Source organism: Phalacrocorax carbo, chromosome 28 (genome assembly GCF_963921805.1).
Source record: "Phalacrocorax carbo chromosome 28, bPhaCar2.1, whole genome shotgun sequence".
NCBI lineage: Eukaryota > Metazoa > Chordata > Aves > Suliformes > Phalacrocoracidae > Phalacrocorax > Phalacrocorax carbo.
Genome location: NC_087540.1, coordinates 3492543 through 3508595, shown reverse-complemented (window position 1 = coordinate 3508595; position 16053 = coordinate 3492543). Strand labels below are relative to the sequence as shown.

The following is a 16053-nucleotide window of genomic DNA, read 5'->3' as shown; positions in this document are numbered from 1 at the left end:
TCTCTCTCTTTCCCCCCCTTTTGGGGGGTTTGGTACCTGCTGAGTTGATTTAGGGGGTGGGACGGGGTGGGGGGCGCGGGGCCGTTAGCGCGGGGGGGGACGCAGACCCCTGGGAGTTGACGTCTGCGGTTGAGACGCCGCCGCTTAACTTATTTGCTATTTATTGCGGTTACTTTGGATAATTTAATTTTTTTCTCTTGGATTTTTTTTTTTCCTCTTTTTTTTTTCTTCTGTCTAAATAAAATAAGTTAAAAAAAAAAAAGAAGCTTAAAAGAGCCTGTAAAGCATTTCCCCTCCCCCAGGGGTACCGGGGGCAGGAGGGGGGGGGCAGGATCAGCCCCAGCGCCTGCAGGGAAAGAGCACGGCCACAGTTCCCAGTAGTTTCATCAATAAATCAATTTATTTAAAAGAATATGTTACAATTAATTACACTAAGTGACTTTACCAAACAACCGGCATGGTTAGAGACCGAGGAATGAAACACCGGGCGCAGCTGGGGGAGGGAGGGGGGGCTTTTTTTTTTCCTTTTTCTTCTTTTTTGCAGGGTTTTTTTTTTTCTTTTTGCCATTTTTCTTCACATTTCTGACTCACAAATAAAAAATACAAGCTACTGCAGTGAAAAGACCATTAGAGTTCTCTCAAATAAATTAAAGATGTGGATGGCAGCGGAGTCAGGGCTGGGGGGGGGACATTTCACCGGCTCCAACTCGAGCAGGGTCACGGGCAGGATTATTGCTGAGACCTGCCCCTTTCGTGCCACCGATGAGCGCCGGCGGGGGGGTCCCCGCACCCCTCCCAACCCCCCCCGGGGGCTCCTGAGGACAAGGGTCCCGGTCACGGCGGCCCAAGGCCCCCCCCGGGGACCCGCCGAGCCCCCTCCGCCGGCTGCATCCCGGCCTCACAGACCCGTCCGAGCCCCGTGGCTTCTCCCGAGCTCTCCCAGCCCGGCGAGGGGCGGCCAAACCCCCTCCCAAAAGGCGGGCAGGTGGGATCTCGGCCTGCGCACGGCCTCTCCCGCTTGGCATCGCCCCCCACCCCGCAGCCCGGGGGGCCGCAAGCCGTGCCCAGGCGCCCGCCCGAGCTCCGCATCGCCGTTTCGCTCCTCGCGGGGGGGAAGCAGCAGGACCAGCGCCTCCCAAATATCGCCAACCTCACCCCAAACCCAAGGCTACCTGGGGGAGCGACGCAGAAGCCAGCCCCGAACCAGCTCAAAAGCGGGGAAAGCAGCTTTTCCACCTTATTTCTCCCGCTGGGCACCGCTCGGCCCCCCGAGCCGCTCGCCGGGCCGCTCCCGGCAGCGCTCTCCCGCCTCCTCCGGAGAGGCCGGGGGTCGCGGAGCAGCGCCCGGCTCCGCCGGCCCGCGGGGGCGGCCGCCCTGCCTCGGGGTGCCGGAGCCCGGGCCCCCCGGGATGCCGCCCCGGCGCCGGGCTCCCCCCGCGGCCGCGCAGTCCGTGCGACCGTACCCAGAACCGAAACGCAGGAGAGAAAAAGAAAGTCAGGAGCTTGTAAACGTGTGGAGGTCCTTGTGCCAGGAGAGGTATTTCCCTGTAACGTTCCTTCTTCTGTCTTTTTTTTTTGTCTTTTTTTTTTTTTTTTGGTTTTCTCTAAAGTTAGTTTTTAAAAAAACACGATGGGTTGGGAGGAGAGATGCGTGTAAAAACGCAAGCTTAAAAAAGGTACTGCCACCGCTATGAAATTTTAAAAGAAATATATATATGTATATACGTGCACAGTATCTGTATATATATATCTTTTTTAGGGGCAGTTGGTTGGGTTTGGTTGTTTGTTTTTTTTTTTTTACATACATACATACATATGTCTGAACAGTGCAAATGGATGACGTTTCTAGTTCCAGTTGTAAAAAATAAGAGCACAGTCCGTCTTCTGGAACAGGACCCGAGCGGAGGGAAGAGCCAGAACACCCGCGGGGGGTTCCGCTGCCATCCGACACTGTTTCCCCCTCTTTTCTCGGCCGAGCCTGCCATTTACCCTAGTTGCTTAATTCCATAAACATGAAGTTCACAAATGGTATTATTATTAATAATATTTAGTTTAAGGGCTTTAATACAATAACAGAATTTTAAGTGTTAATTGGGGGAGGGGGATTACATTCTTCCGTGACAAGGGGCTAAGTGGCCGCGTCCCTCTGCTGTGACCTGACCATCTGAAAGATATTCTGAAAGAGAGAGAAAAAGGACATTAAAAGCGCGACGTCACTCGGGAAGAGCTGGGCTCGACCCTCCTGCCAAGCTGCGCCGCAGCCCCGTGAGCGACCCGGGGGGCTCTGCCCGTCCCCAGCCCAAGCACGAGGGACCGGGGACGGCCGGGACCGCTCCTGCTCCCGGCAGGGACGCCGCACGGAGCGGCTCCCCCGAGCCCCTCTGCGCCCCCGACCCCACCGTAACGACGCGGGGCTGCGCCCGAGCCGGCTCGGGGAGGTGGCAGGGCAAGGAGCCAGCTCCCGCGGGACGGGGCTTGCGGCCAAACCACATACGGGACCTCCAAGATTCTCCCCGAGGCGGTGCTCCAGGAGCAAGGAGCCCTCCCAGCGCCGACGCACGTCGTTCCCGACTCCGGTCCCCAGCGCTCGCCCCGGGCTCCAACCCCGCGCTGCCGCGTCCCGGCTCGCCGACGAGGGGGGCGGCAGCAGGGCGAGGGTCTCTCGGCCCGCGCCAGGGGCTCCCGCAGAGGCGATGCCGGCGCTCGACCCGGCGGCGAGAGCCGGGGAAAGCCAGGACTTACAGGAGCGGACGGGATTTAGCACCCGTTCCTAGACGGGGATGTGGGCAGCGGGTTTTGGGGAGGTCAAGGCGAGCTGGGACGACTTTGCTGCCCTCCTTCCCTGGCCTGGCTGCGATCCCAGGTGGGAGAAGATCCCAGAAAGTGAGGGATGGTCCTGCCGCATCCCGCCTACGTGCTCCCACATCCTCGGTGCAGGACCCCATCTCCACCGCTGGCTTTGGGGCTGCTGAAATACCCCCTGCCCAGGCAGAACTCCCCACCGTCAGCCCTGCTTCCATCCTCCTGCAGGGTTTCACTGGTGTTACCCTTGGGTATTTCAGCACCGAGCAGCCCCACGAGGATTGAACCAGGCTGCTTTGCCCACCTCTGCATCCCACCGGCGTGCGGACGCCCTCCCGGCTGCCTCCTCCAGCCTCCCAGCGCCACCTTCACCCAGCCAGGACTGGAGAGATCCCAGCAGATGCTGGGATGCTGCTGGGAGGCACTGGGCACGGGGATGCCCGTGGCGTTGAGGGGGAGTCCCCTGAGCGGGGGGTAGCTCAGGGGTAAGGCTGAGCCGAGGGTTCAGGCGCCCCAGGGAGCTCCGGAAAGCCGCGGCGCTTGCTGGCAGCCCTCGATCCAGCCGGTCCCCGCTACTCGCCGGCACTAATGAATCCTCCCCGCGCGCGCGGGGCCGCGACAGCCAGATGAGAAGGCAAATAACGCCCCACAGCAAAGTGGCTCAGCCCGACGGCTGAAGCTCGAGCAGGAGATTAAAGGAGGGCAGGAAGGAGGCCAGGAGCCGCCCTGGGAATGGCACGGATCCCCCCCAGGAAGCCCCGCTCTCTCCCGGCTCCACAAGCATCCCTCCCTCTAGAAAAGGGCCAGAGGCTGTGAGTAACCCAAATTACGCTTAGCAAGACTTACGCTTGCAAGAGCTAACCCACGCTGAGCAGCAGCTCAGCTGCCGCAAAAGCAGGACGGAGCTCTTTCCTCGTGTCCCCCGGCTCGGTCTCGGGGGTCACCGGTGAGCGCCCTCCGCCCCGTTGCACCGTCTGCCTCCCACGACTTCACCTACAAGGTACGAGCCGACGTCCCCAAACGGAGCTTGTCACCTGCAGCCAGCCAGCCTCATCCTCCAGGCGCCGCGCACGCCTCAGCCTCCTGGGAAGGGAGATGCCACCGCGTCCCCTCAGTGCCCGGCGCGAGCAGGGGGGACCACGAGGGTCCCACAAGGAGCGGGGCTTTCATGTCTCGGTGAGGCGGCAGCTCGGCTAAGCCTCAAACCTGCTCTTCCTGAGCGCACCCAGCGTTATCAGCCAGCATCTGCGGTTTGGGAGGCAAGTCAGCAGTTTACAGAGCACTAAATATATCTGTAAAGCATCTGCCAAATTCCATCAATCTTTTACGCTGGGAAGAGAAAATTACCAAGTGACTGGTCAGAAGTAATCTGGATCCAGAAACAACTCTCCCTCCCTAACGCTGGTGATGGAACAGGCAGCACTGGGGGGGGGGGGGGGGGGCACTGTGCCCCAAAGGGCGTTTCTGGGGTGGTGGGAGCTGCAGCGGTGATTCACAGAGCACACCGCAGGGGAGACACCACCCAGGAGCTGCAGCCGAGGGCTTCTCCCGTTATACCAAGTGAAATGACGTGGACGTGTATAAATTGAAAGGGAGAAAAACCTATTTCCCTGGCAGGGAAGTAACGGGATGTTTAGTACTGGGGAACAACCGATTTAAGAGGGAAGAAGCAGCGATTCCCCTGGTTTCCCTTTCCCGATCCATTACCGCGGCCCCAGGAAGAGACGTCACGGGCTGCGGGGAAGAGGCGATGCTCAGCAAGCGCTGCGAGCCGCTCCGCGACAGGCCCTCGAGCAGCGGCCCCGGCAGGAAGCAGAACCGAGCCCAGCGCAACCCGCAGCCGGCTCCTGCGCGAGCCGGGCTGGCACACGAGCTGCGGCCGCTCGGCTCCCACTGCTCCCCGTGGCTCGACCGGTGCCGGGGCTGCAGCGAGGCGCGGGGCCTGGCGAGGGGAGACGTGGCGGCAGGGGCTGCTCCTTTGCAGCTTTTGCTGCGTTCAAAGGCTGCGGCGCGAAGCCCGGAGCCTGGCTCCCAGCTCGCTCCTTGGCACGGCTGTGCCCATCGCAACAAACCCTCCCGGGGGGGGTCTGCTGCCCTCGCCGCCGCCGGCGCCTCCCTGGAGGGAAACCGGTTCACTTGCTGCTGGGGATAAGCAAGGGACAAGCTTTAAGCAGTCCCTGGGGGGCCGCAGCTCTGGGCACAGCTCTCCCGCTGCCCCCCAGCTCCCGCCCGCTGCCGAACGAGGCCGTTTCGATTCCAGAGCCGGACAACCGTCAGCCCCTCTCGGGGGCTCGCCCTGCGCGATGAGAAGGGGAGCAGAGCCCTCGCACGGCTAAGGCGAGCCGCGGCTGTTTCTGCAGAGCAGCACGAGCGGATCCCTCCCGGTGTCTCCAGGCTTTGTAGAGAAGACATCAAACACCCGCTTTTAAGCGTGAAGGGGCAATACAGGAACACACGCATGACTATGCACACAAAGCCATTGCCTGTTCTCCCTCAAACACGCCCCGCGCAGCACACCCTCGGTGTTTTGGGACTAGAGGGTTTACCCCAGCACAATCGCGGGGAGCGTTATCGCGTAGGATCTGTTTGGCAGAGGAAGTATTACACAGGGCGGGAGGCTCCCACACCCCCGCGTTTCACGGCTCTTTCCTGAACGGGTGACACATCCCACACCGTCTACTACAGCTTTCAGTTCAGTCAGACAGGGGCTCTTGCCCTCTTTGATGTCCAACGCTTTCTAGCCAACACAACACAACTCCTACCCGAGAGAAGCACCTACCAGTACCGCTGGGGTTAACAACTTTCAGCCTCACTACACACAACTGTGCTCGCGCTCTTACAAGTTAAATAACCTGCAGCTATTTCCGATGCCCGAGCAAAGAAGTAGAATTTGAAGTGGGAGTACGGCAAAGCGCCGGGTCCGCGGCGGCGGCACGGCACGGCTGCATCCCCGCGGAGGACGCGACGAGCCTCCGGCTTGCAGAGGGGCACCGGCAGAGGCTGCGGCTCCCGGCACACGCCACCGCGCCAGGGCGTTGCAGCGTTACGCGACTCTCCGCAAGCCTTGTCCGTACCTACGCTACGGCAAAGGTGCTGGGAGAGAAGCCCGAAGGGGATGTCCTAGAGACAGGCAGGCAACACTCAAGGATGCTTCCTGGTACATCCTGGAGCAATTAAAGGGTTTAGCTTTAAATCCTGTGAAAACGGCCGGGCAGAGAGCAGCAGGAGGAGAGAGGCGCATTTAGAAGGTGCTACAACGCAAGCGTTTCTGCCCCCTGCTATTAAAGCAGCGCCGCAAACAGCATTTGTCAATCCCTAAAGGTCTTTGCTCCGTCACTGCAGAACAACAAAAGAGAAGAACCACACGGCACTAGCCTGCGGCACGCAGGATCCAGTCTTTGGTCCTTTTAAAAGAAGCGCAGAGCCAAAGCGTTTGTCCCCTTTACAACTGCGCCCTTGCCCTCTCCTGCGGGGAGGCGAAGGGAGCCGCGGCTCGATCTCAGCCATCGGCCGCAGCGTCACGTTCCGGGTCATCCAAAGATTGGCAGAGTCCAGATGGGCAAGTCGGAACCACGTGTTTCTACCGTCAGGAAAGAGGCCTGTAAGCGCAAAGCCATCTCTATGCCGTGAAAAGCAGCAGTAGGGTATTTAACTTTGCGGGTTCCCTCCAAGGAGAAGCCACTACGAAAGGACACTGTCCTACGCTAACAGGACCTGGAGCGGAGAAGCAGGAGAGACACTACATCCGCAGCAGAGCAGCCAGACTGGCTCACAGAGCACAGATGCTGTTTGTTTTCAGCCCAATTACCTTGCTGCACATATTGTCTTTACTGCAGTTCTTGTTATCCTTGTCTGTTGCTTCCTCCTCCACCTTTACAAGGGAAAAAAATAAATAAAAAAAAGGTATAAATAAAAAAGCAGAGCCTGGGGGGGTGGGAGGAGACTGAACAGCTGGTGTTGGAGCGGCTGGGAGAGCACCGGGACAGGATCCAGGGTGCTCCACGGAGGTCGGACACGCGGAGCTACGGAGGAGCTGGGATTTGGAGAATAAGCCAGGCAACCTCGGGCAGCTTCTAATTAACGGAGCAAGATGAGAGCCACAAAGATTTGTTCTTATGAGGGACAGAGGCGTCACCTCCAGCCGGGACGCAAACCCCAGGGCCAAGCTCCCGGCTCTGCACATGGTGCACGGGGAGCGCTGGGGGCTTTATGAAGCCGAAGTGCATAACCACACGCTCTCGAGCCTCGCCGCCTCCCTCCTACGAGGCTCAGGGCCGGGACAAAGCGGGTCCGGGCTCCGGGGGGGGGTCCTGACCGCTGCCTCTGCAACCATCCACTGCACAGAAGGGCTGATGCGGGACTCTGCAGACTCTGGAGCACAGCCCCATACCAGGAGTTCTCCTTGCCCCTGCCTGCCTGCAGGTCTCTGGTCACTCGTGGGAGGCTCAGCTTCCACCCCTCAAGCTAAGGCAAGCCAAGACTCCCGTTTTCCTACTTCCTGGAAAACTCTTCCAGGTTTACACTCCTCCATCCCGCTGTTACATCCTCCAGCGGGCACGGCTGCCACGGTCCAGACCCTGCGCGCTCTGCGTTTCCAGCACGCCTCCCACACCCAGCACACCGCCAACCCTGGATCCCAGCCACGCCGAGGATGAGCACCAACACCCCTGCCGCGGGACGACGCCCGGCGGGCAGGAAACTTCCAGGTAAGGCAAGAGGGAGGCGTCATTCCCATCTAGGAGCAAGCAGCTGCAGGGCAGGTTTTCTTGGATCACCATTTCAGACTTGCCACATTTAAGCCTTGTTTTAGGTACCCAAATCCATCACCTGGCAGAAACAAGCCGCCAGGGGAAACTGGAGGGCTGATGCCAACAGCACTGATTAGATCTAGGGCAACAAGAGAGGATCCGGCCTCCAACAGTTGCTTATCTCTGACCCTGCAAGGGCGAGCAACATTTCTGGGACAGCAGAGACACGGGATGATGATTCAGTAGCCGCACACAGGGCGAACACAGGCCAGAGCACCCCGGGGCCGGCCGAGCAAGCTGACTGCTTTTCTAGCTGCTCTCTGCCTCCTCCCCGCAAGCGAAGCTGATGGGAGCAGTCCCTGGCGAACGACAGACGTGGGGCAACCCCAAGGAGGAGCAGCAGATGGATGCAAGGTGATAAGACGTCTCCCTCAGGTGGGAGGAGAGGACAGGGGAAGCGCAGCAGCGGGGGTGAAGGCAGGGCTGGCTCACATGCAGCTCCCCACCCGGGGCTCAGAGCCAGCTCTAAGCGCACCTTCGACGGGGAAGGCTGAGCAGGCACCTCAGGCTAGGGTTCAGGAAAAAAAAATCCCAAAACTTCTCAGCAGCTTTTTGCCAGAGGCTCTCAGAACCCTTTCTGAATAATTCAGCAACCTGCGTAATCTCTCCGGAGGACGGACGTTTTGCCGTCTGCATTCGACAGCAGCCACCGGGGAGCGACCGGCCGCAGCCGCGCAGCCCGAGAACTGGTTATCCTGGTCAGTCACGCCTGCGCGAGGCTTTCCCAGCACCGGGAGCTCCTTGCTCCAGCTGCAGCATGAAACACCCTCCACCTACAGAGCCCAGGCCTTTGAACACCAGCCGGTCTGTCCCCGCGCTCCCTGGGGACCCGGTATCGCTCCCCTACTCCCCCGAGCGAGCTGCTGTCGAGCGCCAGGCAGAAAGGTTTGCCACTAAAAGCCGTTTCCCTGCGGTTACGGGTTCTTACCTCCTTCCTCCACTTGAGCTCGCAGAAAACCCGTTCGAAGCACTCGTGCATGTAGTTGAACTGCAAAGAGAAAGCAGGGACCCCTCAGAGCAGCAAGCAGACCCCACCAGCCGCCCCGGCTGCCGCCCGGAGGGAGCCTGGCACTGGTTGCCTGCTCGGAGCTCCCCGGGCTGCGGGCTCCTCCTGGTGGCCACCGGCCTCTGCGTCTCCTCCCACCCCAAAAGCTGAAGCACAGGGCGCTCCTCCAGCTTCTAGAGGAAAAATCAAGCAGGCTCTGGGCTTTCCCTTGGCAAACTGCGAAGAAGGGGGTACTTACATAGGGGGTGAAGATTTTAACCCATCGGGGTTTCTTCTCTCCTCGTGCGTATTCAAAACAAAATGCCATTCCCTCTTCGTCCGTGTCCCACCGCTGCATTTCGTCCCATTCGAATGCTATTACCTGGTTCTGAAGGAAGACGAAACCCAGGTGAGGCCGGAGCCCAGCAGACTGCGAGGAAGGGGAGGTTTAAGGCAGATCAGGTGGCGAAAGCGAAGCCACGCAAAGGCGGAACGAGGATGCCTGGGGCAGCCTTGCTGCAGACAGGGATGAGCCGAGGAAGCAGCAGTGGAGGCACACAGTAACACCCACAGAGCAGCCGGATTAACCCCTGTGCTCTCAGCCACCGCCAAAATCCCTTCGGAGGCCTCTCAGCAGCAGTCCTGAGCCCCAGAGCTTCGGGGTCACGGTGCTGGCGTGAAGCGAGGTGAGCCGGGACCCCAGGGCAGGCCCCCCCTTACCTCCAGCTGGCCCTCCTCTGTGCAGGCGTGGAGTTTAAAGTGCTTAATGCTGATGGCTGTGATCACATGTCCCTTCCGCCGGGAGTCACAGGAGCAATGGGGGAAGATGATCTCGTTGTAACCCTCGCACGTCCGTAACATGTTTAAATACTGCGGAGAGAAAGCCGCAGGCGTTAGCTTGCTCGGACGAAGGGCAGGGGACCCCTGCGTCCCTCCTGCTGCTCACATCGCCTCCACCTCTTGCACACCCTAGTGCTAATCGCCCCCTTGGAAATCCCTGGCTTTGCCCCAGCCCAGGGAGGCTGCGTCCCCTCCAAAGGGAACCAGAAACCCACAGGCAGCAGGGCTGCGCTAGGGGAAGGAAGGAGACCCCCTCCAGCTGCTCAACTCCCCTCCCCAGAATGTGGATCCATCCAGGTACAGATGTGCACCGAGCTCCTCGTGGCCTCCAACACCAAAAGCCCTTTCCAGGAGCGCTGGTGCAGCCGGAGTCACCGGTCGTGCTCCCCCGGGAAGGGTACGGATCCGAGCTAACACCTACCGCGGCCCCGGGACCGAAAGCCCCGCTCTCGCTAGAGCCGTGCTGATTGCCGTCCCCCTGCCCGTTACAGGCTGAAGGGGAGATCAGAAAGAGAGGCTGCCAGGCAGATGCGGGTTCTGGGTTTCTCAGAGTCCTTTAATGCCAATGCTACAACTCACCAGAGGGTCCACAGAGGTATTTTGGCTACTTGCTTCTTTCTGGGCATAGCTCAGGCAAAGCAGCTCTGCGAGGAGGGCGGAGAAGCGCTGGGAGCTCAGAGCCACAGCTCGGGACGTGCTGGTGCACAGGGCTGGTGCTCCAGAGCCCGGCAGCCTCTCGTTGCACGCGGAAGGTTTATGCAGGGCAGAACTACAAAGTCTGAAGTGACTTTTTAACCAAGGAACAAGCCGCATCCAGAGCGGAGGAGGGGGCCAAATTCTCAAGCATCGTGCTCAGGACCCTTGACTTCACAGGCTCTTTGGGACACAGACCTTGTCTTCTTGACCTCCCGCTAGACCAGGGCCCTACTGCATCTGGTGCACAGCTCTGTGTGTGTGTATATATATATGTGCTGGGATATCCCCTTTCCAAAGATTCAGATCGTTCTTTGGGCATTAGAAAGCCAGCAAGACGCGAAGAAACAAATGAGCCATAAGACAACCCGCAGGAGGAAGCATCTATTTACTGATCCTTATCATTAGTTAATAATTAACCTTCTCGGCTTAGCATTTCAGGTGACCCTTCTGGGGTCCACCCCAAGGTAGTCACCCAGCAGAGAGCTCCGAAACCACCGCAGTCGAACGGGCCTGAGGAGAGGCCCGACCAAGACCAGCCAAGCTGGAGAAGGGGATCCCAAGGCCATTGCTCTTCAAGAGCAGCCAAGCTGGCCACGAGAACGCAGACGGGGTGCAGCGAGTCAGGGAAAGGGCAGCCTCCCTTCATTTGGTACCAGCAGCCCCGAGCAACCCAGGAAGTGATTTACAAGTCAGATTCTTCTGCTGTTTGATCTTCGAGCCAAGCTTGTGCCTGGCAGGTGAGCTCAGGGCACTCCCTTCACCCCCCCACGTCCAAGCCAGGCAGGCTCATCGAGTCGTACCAAGCCCCCAAGCGTTTGGCTGGGCAAAGTGCTAAGAGGCAGAAAATCCCTGACCAGACAGCGAGCTCTGACAAAGGATTTACAATCCGGGAAGACTTCTGCCGGACAAAAAAAGAAGAAACTAGGGCACAGAGAGGGCAGCAACTCGTGTTATGAGCGGGCCAGGACCCACCCCTCCCTTGGCTAGCCCAGCACCGCCATCTCAGTGGCGGTCTGAGGCATAGAGAGACCTTTGCCTCTCGATTACTAGGAAGAAACAGCCGTCCCTGAAGGGCTGCAGGTGAAGGATTGCTACACCACACATTAAGCACCTCACCTTTCAGCACTGGCAATAACCCATAAGGTTTTATCGCTGCCTTGTTTGGAGCCAAGTCAATGACTGATCTTGCCAAGGACAAGCCGCCGTTCAAACAGGCCAGGCACGAGGGGGGGTTTTGGTTCGTGCAGTGGCCGACCCTTGGGCAGGGCCCAGCCCTGCGCCTGGCATTCCTGCGTGCCTGCACGCCCTGCCAACCCCTCCCGGGCTAAGCCCACACCCCCACAGCTCTCCATGGTTACTGCTTTCCAAGAAAGAAGTGTTTTTCAAGGCTGTTGGAAGGGGTGTCTGAAGATCATCTAGTCCAACCCCGCTGCCGCGGGCAGGGACTTCTTTCGCTAGATCAGGTTGCTCAAAGTCCCGTCCCACCCAACCTTGAGCACTTCCAGGGATGGGGCATCCACAGCTGCTCTGGGCACCCTGCTCCAGTGTCTCCTTTCCAGGCGCAGCATTGCAAACAGGAAGGAAAGCAGAGGACAGGTAGGAAAACTCACCATGACCATCTTTCTCTGCTCACACAGCTTCTGTAACTGGTAGGACTTCTCCTCTGCTTTGATGTAGCCTTTCTTGACGTCATCAACGGCCTGAACAGAATAAGGGAAAGGAAACCCAGGAGGTCAGACTAGAGGATCTCTTCGCTGAGTCACAGTGCTTTGCCCTCCCTGGCTGGCCCCGAGGCTGCTTTGAACAGCCACCCAAATCCACAGCCCCAGAAGGTGACCAGTGCACCCAGAGCGGCAGAGGGATGCCCAGGCTCAGAGGGTGGTTCTTTGCCCTCACCGACTCCTGCCACGAGCCTCTGACTGCCCTGGGGAACGTGCTGATGCCTAGGCGTCTAGGAGGACTTTGGAAGTACGTCCTCTGGCAAAAGGGGATGGATCTGGAAATGCTGGTACCTGGTACCCTGCTTTTGCCTTCAGCCACAGGCAAAGCCAAGCTGGTACAACCCTTCCACTCCAGACAGCCGCCTCCAGCAGAGCAGTGCTGGCTTTTACCCCGTGCCGCTGGAGTGTCGGCACGAAGCCGTATTTTTCCTTCAGGACTGCGCAGGGACACAGCCCCTTCCTCTTGCTCCTCAGCTGCGCACTCCAGCAAGGACTCCTGCCCCTGTCACAAAGCGCTTGTAAAACCGCCAGCCAGTAAAGAGCCAGTCTAGGAGATCAAAGAATTTGACAACTACTATTTTTATTTCAATTTGTACCAGAGGCTGGTACAGGCCCAGTTCAGGGAGTTCTGGGACAGCATTTTTGGTGGTGGAGACAGAGGATTCATCTTCCTGAACTTTGCAGTGAACTGCCTCTGAGCTGGTCATCCTAGAGTGGCTTTATACAGGCCACGGGAGAACTTGGCTCTTCTCAGACTCATTTCACCCCAGAGAATCTGCATAAAGCGAAGTCACAGGCAGAAACACCCCCTTTCCTTTGGGTGAACAGGGAGGAGTCTGTTCCCCAGCTGGTGACAGGCATCTTCACTGACAGCACACGGAATTGTGGAAAACACATCTGACCCACGGAGTCAGGACCCTCCCAGGACCGTTTTAGCTCGCTCTGGGAAGGCGACTTCCCCGCAGTGAGAGCAGCAGAAGTCCTGCCTCCCCGTCTGACTGCAACTTGGCCACAGGTTCACCACAGCACTGCCAATTCACCCAACCACAGGCTTCTACTCCTGAAGTTACCCAAGCGGGACTGGCCCTCAGTTTCACACTCTGTTGCAACTATGCCAAAGGACAGTGGTGTCTGCAGCAGCTCTGGGAGCCGGGCGCCTGTGGTGCCTTACCTCCAGTAAAAAAACTACAGCTCTGGGGCACCTACCTGATGGAAGAAGTAGGTGACTGCCAGGTCGTTGTCATTGAGAAGAACCTCCTCCTCTGTAGTGAAAAGCCATTTTCGGATGGTCAGGCACGTTCCCGGCACCGCCGAGGTGTAGTTCTGCACGTAGAGTTTGTGGGGGAATTCATTGGGCGCCAGTTTGCGCACTGGAAAAAGCACAAGATGTCGAGGTAAGCGCACGGCCCCACACGGCATCAGCGGCATCATCTGTGACCGCAGCCTGGCTGCTGTGCAAACCAACATCGGCGATGCCCTTCAGCTGAGCCAGCCGGGATCGGGACCCCAGCTCTGCTCCAAGGCCCTGTCTCCTCCTCCTGACCAAATCCAGCTCTTTTCAATACCTGCTTCCGTAGCGTCGGACCACGCTGGTCCTCCAGTGCGCAGGCAGTAACTGGCGTGAGGCCGAACCCCCCTCGGCCGTCGGAGAGCTCAGCGCGGCTCTCGGGCATCAGCACAACGGCCTGACTTCAGCCCCTGCTGCGCAAGGGAGGTCCACCCTGCCCGAGCCTTAGGATCACAGCGCCCCAGACCTATACACTGTCCCCACAGCGTGGGGGGACTGGAGAGGTCCCCCCCTGTCCTGCAAGGCTGCCACCAGAGCCCAGACAAGACCTGCTGCATCGCTCAGGCAAGCTGGAGCAGCTGGGCCACCAGCCAGCCCCTGGCGAGACGCTTACTCTGTTCCAACCTGCTTTACCCAGCTGCGATGGGCAAAAACGGCGAGTGCCAGCACGTCTCCTTCATCAGGTCACTGTCATACGGCCACTGTCTTACTGCAGATGGAGCTTAGGGTTCCCAGAGAAATGACATGGAGGGTATCCAGACAGGAAAAAAGGTGGATGTTCACAGCGAGTGCCCAGAAAGCACAAGCCATAAAGGTTAACTGGAGTTTTTTTACTCTCCCGCCCGGTTTGAGGAGTGCGGCACTCACAGGAATGAGGAATTAATAGCTCCGGTTAGAGTCTGGCACTGTAAAAGCTTCCCGCACGAGGCCGTGCCAGCGTCCCATCTCCCAAGAGCAGGCGCGCCCGCTCGAGGCTCCCCGCACAGCCCTGCCTCGGCAACCTCGCAGCACCCCGTGACCCGCAGAAAGGGCCACAAACCCGGGCGCAGGGGCAGGTCCGTGACGCCAAGTTTTACAGGAGACCGGTGGTCTTCGCTGCCCCAGAGGCAGCATCTGAACACAGACCTCGCCTGTTCCATGAGATGAGTCATTTTAGAAGGGCTTTAAGTAGCTAAAAATCGCCCTGGCCGTTCAGCCAGAATCTTGTGAGCACGAGGAACAGCCCTAGAAATCTCTTCCTGCAAGGCTCAGTTTTGCTGTAACAAGAGGATGAGTTTGAGGCACATAGAGACGGCAATCCAGAAATGACGTACCCAGCTGGGAACGAGAAATACACTTGGCTTAAAACCCAGCAGAGGGTAAAAATAAAACACAAACCAACCACTACACCCATTTTGTGGTGTGACCACGACATTTTGGCCTCTCTACAGCTTCAGCGAGCCCAACGTGAAGCTGGGCAAAAATCAGAGGCTGCTGCAGCCAGGGATCTGAACGGCAGCCAGGAGACCCCAGCATGCGCTAAGCTGCAAGGATGGCAATTACTTAAGTGCTAAAACGATTGCCCAGAATCCCACAGTCAAGCCTCAAATACCATCAGATTTAACCACGGAAGGAGAGATGAGAAGCTACAATGCAGCCTGCAGCACATCCCCTCCAGGACCTGGCCATCGACCCCCACCTACGTGCGTACAGACCGAGTGTGCCCTCGATCCACTGCCCTCCCCAGCAAGGGAAAAGGAAAAAAATCCGCCCAAGCCACTGCTGGTGCCCCCCTCTGCAGAGACGGCTGCGTCGCAGGGACGCTGCCCACTTTTCCTAAGCTAAGCTTTGAACTAAAGTAAAATGCATCTCTCGGTTTAACAAAAAGCTCGTCTCCTTGAACTGCTTAGGAAAGGGAAAGTCAAGCGGCAGCAAAAAAGCCATCAAACTTTGAGGGCTCCTCATTATCAGAGCCTGCTGTGCCTGCCCGATACCTCCCGGGGGCTCCTGATTTTGCGAGTAGAGATAAGACCTAAATGAGCGTGCCACCAGGCTCTGTCAGCACTGCAGAGCTTTCTCCTCCGCTGCTCGTCAGCGCCGAGGGGATTAAAAGACTTACCGAAGGAGTGATTGATCACTTCAAACAAGGCGAAGTAGTTTGCGGTAATACTGTCCATTCCGACTTTCGCAGCCACAGCCTAAAGAGCAACCAAACGGGAAATCGGGGTGAGCAAGACAGGAGCCAGCAGCTGCCCGTCCCCTTCCGGGGCAAGGCTGGCTTCATACGCGTTATCCCCAAGGAGTGCCCAGCCTGAGCTGTTAGTCACCGCGAAAAACCCGAGTTTTACTCTTCCAGTAAAACCAGACGTTTTTCTTCAGCAAAGGCTTAGGCTCTCCTGCTTTCACCTTCCTGTAAACTGCGCCACGTTTTAACCGCTACCACGGCGGACGATTAGGCCATCTTTTCTGCTGATGCCCCCAGCTTCGGTTCCTAATAGGAGGAGCATGCACACCTCCCCTAGGAGGTTCCTCCAGCAGCGCTTCAGGCCTGCGCGCTAGTACCACAGCCGAAGCTCGCAGACCTCGGCGGAGGCGACGTGGAGCTCAACAGGCTGCGTCCCGAACGCACGGACGGCCTGCGAATCCCACCTGCAGGACCCTGCCGGGCTGATCCGGAGCTCCCGAGAGCCCGCTACTTTTGCAACCCTCTGGGCTCCCTCGCTTAGTGCAACATTTTCAGTTCCCCTTTCAAGGGTCTCCCCCGCATCATCTCGCTCCCCCTAATCCACCGACAGCTTCCACTTTTCCTCCAGCAGTGCTGAGGTCAGCTGTCCTTAGTTTTTCACCTAAAGCCCGGGGCCTCCAGCCACTCGCAAACCCGCAGTCTGGCCAGAGGATTCCCCCACGGGTCACTGCCCTTCACGTTCAACTTGC

General features: G+C 58.6%; 1 protein-coding gene across 2 annotated transcripts in view; it reads right to left on the bottom strand.

Moving 5' to 3' along the window:
* Positions 1 to 1557: 1557 nt before the first annotated feature.
* Positions 1558 to 16053, bottom strand: part of SNX27 (sorting nexin 27) — a 33381-nt gene continuing 18885 nt past the window's right edge. The window contains exons 6-13 of one of the 2 annotated variants that reach the window (XM_064475336.1): positions 15239 to 15317; positions 13059 to 13222; positions 11742 to 11831; positions 9316 to 9465; positions 8855 to 8983; positions 8539 to 8598; positions 6611 to 6673; positions 1558 to 2176 (exon numbers count right to left, since the gene is read on the bottom strand). In XM_064475336.1, the coding sequence (XP_064331406.1) occupies positions 2129 to 2176; positions 6611 to 6673; positions 8539 to 8598; positions 8855 to 8983; positions 9316 to 9465; positions 11742 to 11831; positions 13059 to 13222; positions 15239 to 15317 (783 nt within the window). In that variant the 3' untranslated portion in view covers positions 1558 to 2128. The remainder of the gene's footprint in view (positions 2177 to 6610; positions 6674 to 8538; positions 8599 to 8854; positions 8984 to 9315; positions 9466 to 11741; positions 11832 to 13058; positions 13223 to 15238; positions 15318 to 16053) is intronic. The other variant, XM_064475337.1, reaches the window with a different exon arrangement.